The sequence below is a fragment of the Lotus japonicus genome, chromosome 6 (assembly GCF_012489685.1).
Source record: "Lotus japonicus ecotype B-129 chromosome 6, LjGifu_v1.2".
In the NCBI taxonomy this organism is placed as follows: Eukaryota; Viridiplantae; Streptophyta; class Magnoliopsida; order Fabales; family Fabaceae; genus Lotus; species Lotus japonicus.
The window spans coordinates 21,845,424-21,850,446 of NC_080046.1; the positions used below are offsets into that span (position 1 = coordinate 21,845,424).

Below are 5,023 nucleotides of genomic sequence, written 5' to 3' on the forward strand. Positions count from 1 at the left end.
GCACCATGGCTGAAAAATGCAATAACTCAGTGCTAAGTGCTAACAGTGGCGTGGAATGGATTTTCTAACGGATGAAAGAGAGCACGTGACTTTTTTAATTGGATATTCTAATCTCAACCATCTATTTTAATCTAAAGGCTCAAAATTATTCTTATTATTCTCGTATAAGTAGAGCTTTCTCATATGATACATCCCCTATATATGTAATCTCTTTTGCTTAAAAATAATAGAAATAAAATAAAAGCGATGTAAGTCGTTGACCTTGACTTCCATCACTTTTGGATGAAAAATTTAATAGTAATTAGGATGAACGTCAAAACGTGTGATTTTTGGAGGATTTAAAAAAAGAAATTAAATTACCAAGGGACAAAAAGCAAAAATGAAGTATTTTACTCGGATGAAAAACTTATTTAACCCGAAAGAAATGTTAATAAAATGTGTTTTTAGAAAAACTAAACAAGGTGAGAAAGGTAAAATAAAAGTTTTTTGAATAAGAAAAGAATTGAAAAGGAGAAAAGGAAAAGAAAAGTCGTTAGCAGAGTGCTGAGGGAGTTTGAAGTTTGAAGTTTGACGCATGCAGTGTGACTCGCAATGGCGACGACGTGTTTCATGGTTCTCACAGTCACGGATGCTACCCCTTGACGCCGTTTCTTACCATCATTCACTTCCCTACTCTGCCAATTTTTTCCCTCTCTTGATTCTTTCCTCTGAGAATTTCTGACTTTGGATTTTCTAGCCTCATTGTTTTAGTTCTTCAGTTTTGATTCACTGCCTTAGATTCTGCCATGGATAACCAAGATTATAGAACAACTCACACTCAAGGTGCTTTTCCTCGTCATTTCTTTTTATTTTTCTTTCTGCCATGGTCACAATCTTGTTTCTCGAGTTGAAGATTTTTATGGTTCTTTCTTGATTTGGCAGGAGACGAGACTCATCATGTATGTCACAGATGTGGGTGGCCTTTCCCGAATCCACACCCGAGTTCCAAACACAGCCGTGCTCACAAGAAAATTTGTGGAACCATTCAAGGTTTCAAATTGTTAATTTCAGAGTCAGAGACCCAAACTCATTCTAACGCTTCAGATGATGATGATGATCGCAACACAAACACACAAGGCACGTGCCATTGCTTTTTAAGATTGAATTAATTAATTAGTCTATGAATGATTCACATTATTAGAATGAGAAAAGATTTCCATTTTTCCCAATGTGATGTTTTTTAGGGTTTGGTTGTGTCAGGTTTAAATGCCTTGGATACTAGTAAAATTGATAAAGGTTGTGATGGATCTGGGGGAAGTTTAATTAGATCAGGTGATGAGGTGTTTTTAGATGCAATTGCAAACTTCTCAGATGGTGGTTTGGACTCAACTTCTGATGTGGTGATAATCAATACAGAATATCCAGAAATTTCAGGGAGTTCTGAGAACAATTGTAAGTTACAAATTGATTAATTGAAATCACTTCATTGGTGTATTTTTATTTATTTTGCGTCATCTGTTAGTACTTGCGAAATGAATATGTTTGGGGAATTAATAATTGAATTTCATCTTTATGATATGCATTTTACGCCATCTGTTAGTACAGTACTTGTATCATTCAATATGCATTTTCTTATGTATCTATGATTTATATTCCATAGGCTAGGTTTTGTTTTTTGTATGGTTTTTTATCATGTTTTGATTATATGTTTTACAGCTGAAGTTGCGAATGATGAGATTGAGATTGACTCAGACGAAGACATGGTTGAGATTGTGGTAGCTTTTGATAACACTTCAGTTGAAACATGTAAGGGAGTTCCTGAATTAGCAGCTAGTGATCTGGTTAATCTGAAGGATAAGAACTGTGCTGAGTTTATTTCTGTTATTCCACAAGATGAACTTCCTCTTGAAGTAAATTCTACTGTAAGCACTTTCACAAACGGTATTCAGGTAGAGTCTACGCAAATTATACAATTTGCTACTTCTGGTGATGTCAAGATGTTGCAGCTGGAAAGGGGAGAAGGAAATATGAATATGTTTACACGTTCTTCTTGTGATGATGGATCTGAAATGTCTCATCCTCAAAATGAGTATGATGATGTTAAAGATCATGAAGCAGAGTTATTACAAAACTCTTTGAGCCTACGTTCATCGGAAGCATTAAAACAAAAGCGAGATGGTTTGAAGGGTTCTGTTTCTGAAGAAAGTCAATCGAGTGAAAAAGGAGAGATTCTTTCTTCAGCTGTGCAAGTTTTGGACGGTAGCATGAAGGGGAAGAACAATTGTAAGCTTTGGGAAGAAGAAATGCGTGCTGAAAAGAGCATTGAAGAACAAGAACCTGATGCTGAAACTAGAGCGTCTATGAGTGCTATGAAAACTGAGATGAATGAGAGCTATATCATTCACTATCGTGAGGAAGAAGAATCTGATGCTGCTCGTAGAAATTTACAACAGATAAATTTACCAAACAGCAGTTTCATTGCCGTATCAAAAGAGAAGAATCCCAGTTGTGCATCCTTTGTTGGTTCAACTAATGAAACACCTGGTCCAATTAGCACAGTTAATGTAAGTCATCATGAGAAAAACATGAAGAACATGAATGAAGTAGCTGTGGATGGCAAGTGCACAGGAGCTAATGTTGAAAATGATAACGGAATAATCAGGATCAAAACTCTTCAAAGCAGTGAACTGCATTTCGAAGCTGAGTCAACAAGTGGTGGAATATATTGGAGTGATGATGCTTTTGAAATGGGTAGAATTGAAAAATGTGACATAACTGATGGTCAATGTATGGAAAGGCCCCTTGTGAAAGACATCAAAGATGATGAAATCAATAGTGGTGGCAGGGGAACTATAGAATGTGAAAGGTATATTGGTTCTTCAGTTGATGATTCATGCCAAGCACAAGATGAAGAATTATTACTGAACGCTACAGAACACCTTGGTAGAAACTATTCATCAAATTCTTCTTTAAATAACTTGAACCCATTTTTTTGCCGACAACATTGATTTGATATACTTTTTGTTTTGGTTAGATCAAACAGTTGCCTCCACACAATCTGATATTGTAAAAGCTGTTATTGATGCCGAAGATTTACCATCAACAGAAGTAGGGAGATCCAACTCAAAGGCTGCATTGGAGAGACATCACTGTGAAAATCCAGAAATGTTTGAGCCGCCATCTTTCATGACATTGGTTGAACCTGGACATAGGGTTGGTCCAGAAGCTCCTGCATCTGAAGTCCAACAACTTCCCAGTTGTACCTCTTTGCAAGCTGGTTGGTTTCCCACTATAACTACGGTTACTAATGAGTCTCGAGGGAGAAAAAGGAATGAAGAAACAATAGCCAAGATAACAAACGGAAGCACCAGTAAGCTGCTGAAACCTCTCAAGAGTCTATCAAGTGAAGCTTCCCATGACAAGAAACCCAAGTCTCCGAAATTGGAAGAAACTTCAGTGAATCAGAATAAAAGTGAAGTTCGAGGAAATAATGGTTCTGGTTCTGGTCTTAAATCACCTGCCACTCAAGCTGTGGAAGGAGAAGGTGTAAAAGAGTGGAGCTCCCCAGGACGAAACCCTGCAGGCAATAAGACACAAAGTAAGAAAGTAAAGAGCAGACCATATTGGTTACAATTTGTATGCTGCTCTTCTGACACTGCTTCTCAGCGAAGAGGGTAGAAGATTGCTAGCTAAGTTGTGGTGATAATACCTCGTTGCTCTTCCCTCTACACTGCTTCTTGACGTGCTGTTTTGCTATTATCTTTTCTTAGTTAATCTGCCATGGACTTAGGAATACATATTTCATCATTTGTTTTATCTTGGTCTTTTGTTAATCCTACACCCTCTTTTGATACGGACACAAAAGCTTTGTTCACTCTTCTGTGTTTAGAGATTAGACCGTTCAACCCCCGTCCTCACCTTTGTAGCAAGTAGATTCATGAGCTGTTATTGCCCATGAATCCGCTAAACAACTTTTATTTCAAGGGAAACCCCATGAATCAAGCAGACCTAATGTCCAAAACATGATTTTTGGGAAGCAAATGATCTCAAGGTTGGATAAACTCAGGCTTGCTCGGTATGAGTTTAGGTAGTCAAATAGATTTCCTTGAAGATTGGTTTGCATGTGCTAGCTAAATGTAGATTCAGTGAAAATAGACAAAAAAAATCAGGGCATTGGCACTTTTTCTTAGTACATTGAGGAGACAGCCAAGCAGCTGGTGATGGTTCTTTGAACCTTCAACTAGCCAAAGATCAAGGAATTCTGTTGGGTATTAATTAGAAGTTGATCCTAGCATGCTGTGAATATCCAGCTGTAAAGCAAGAAGACAAATTAATGGATAGACTTCCTCAAGACACACACTAACTTATTACGTTTGATGATGTGCCTTGTCTCACACTAAAAGAAATGCAATAAGATAACTCATGTCTTAGCTATTCTAGACTTCTAGCAAAGTAATATAGTTAGTGTGTCTTGAGGAAGTCTATCCATTAATGTGTTGTGGATATTCTACCAGTTACTAGTTTGGTGAATTGCCACTTTTAACATTTAAAAAAAAGTCGGACAATTGAGATTAGGTTTTTGGTGAAGGTTCAAAGATAGTTACTAGGTTAATGTCATCAAAGTTACTTTCTCTTATTGAAACTTGCATTTTTTTATGAACAGGAAGTTTATGTGGCTCTTGTCGCATCATTTCCATTTAACTCATTCTTTTCAAGGGTACTTTCTTGCGTAGTTCACGTGTGGATTTGCGGTTCTAAAATTTGTCAAGTTTCACAAAAATCCTGGCTCCGTCATTGTGTAGAAGTAAACGCTTATTCATAAGCTAATTCAAACAACGTCTAATAATGAACTCTAAAAAGCTTATAGGTAGACAGACCATAAGCTATTTAAATAAGTTCTTCCAGAGACTTGTGTGGTGACCACTTCAAATACGAACTTTTTAAAACTTTTCTTCCAACTCTCACATGCAACAAGTCTCACTCTCTCGCATACTCTTACACACTCAGTTTTACTTTCTTACACAATACAAACATCTATTCTTTT

At 36.9% G+C, this 5,023-nt stretch overlaps 1 protein-coding gene across 1 annotated transcript; it reads left to right on the plus strand.

Annotated features, from left to right (window-relative positions):
* The first annotated feature begins 513 nt into the window (after positions 1 to 513).
* On the plus strand, positions 514 to 4,684 carry LOC130726040 (uncharacterized). The gene is made up of 5 exons (XM_057577249.1): positions 514 to 822; positions 922 to 1,116; positions 1,240 to 1,431; positions 1,696 to 2,922; positions 3,014 to 4,684. Exons 1-5 carry the CDS (start codon positions 786 to 788, stop codon positions 3,655 to 3,657), a joined length of 2,295 nt encoding a protein of 764 aa, XP_057433232.1. The 5' UTR covers positions 514 to 785; the 3' UTR covers positions 3,658 to 4,684.
* Positions 4,685 to 5,023: the final 339 nt, after the last annotated feature.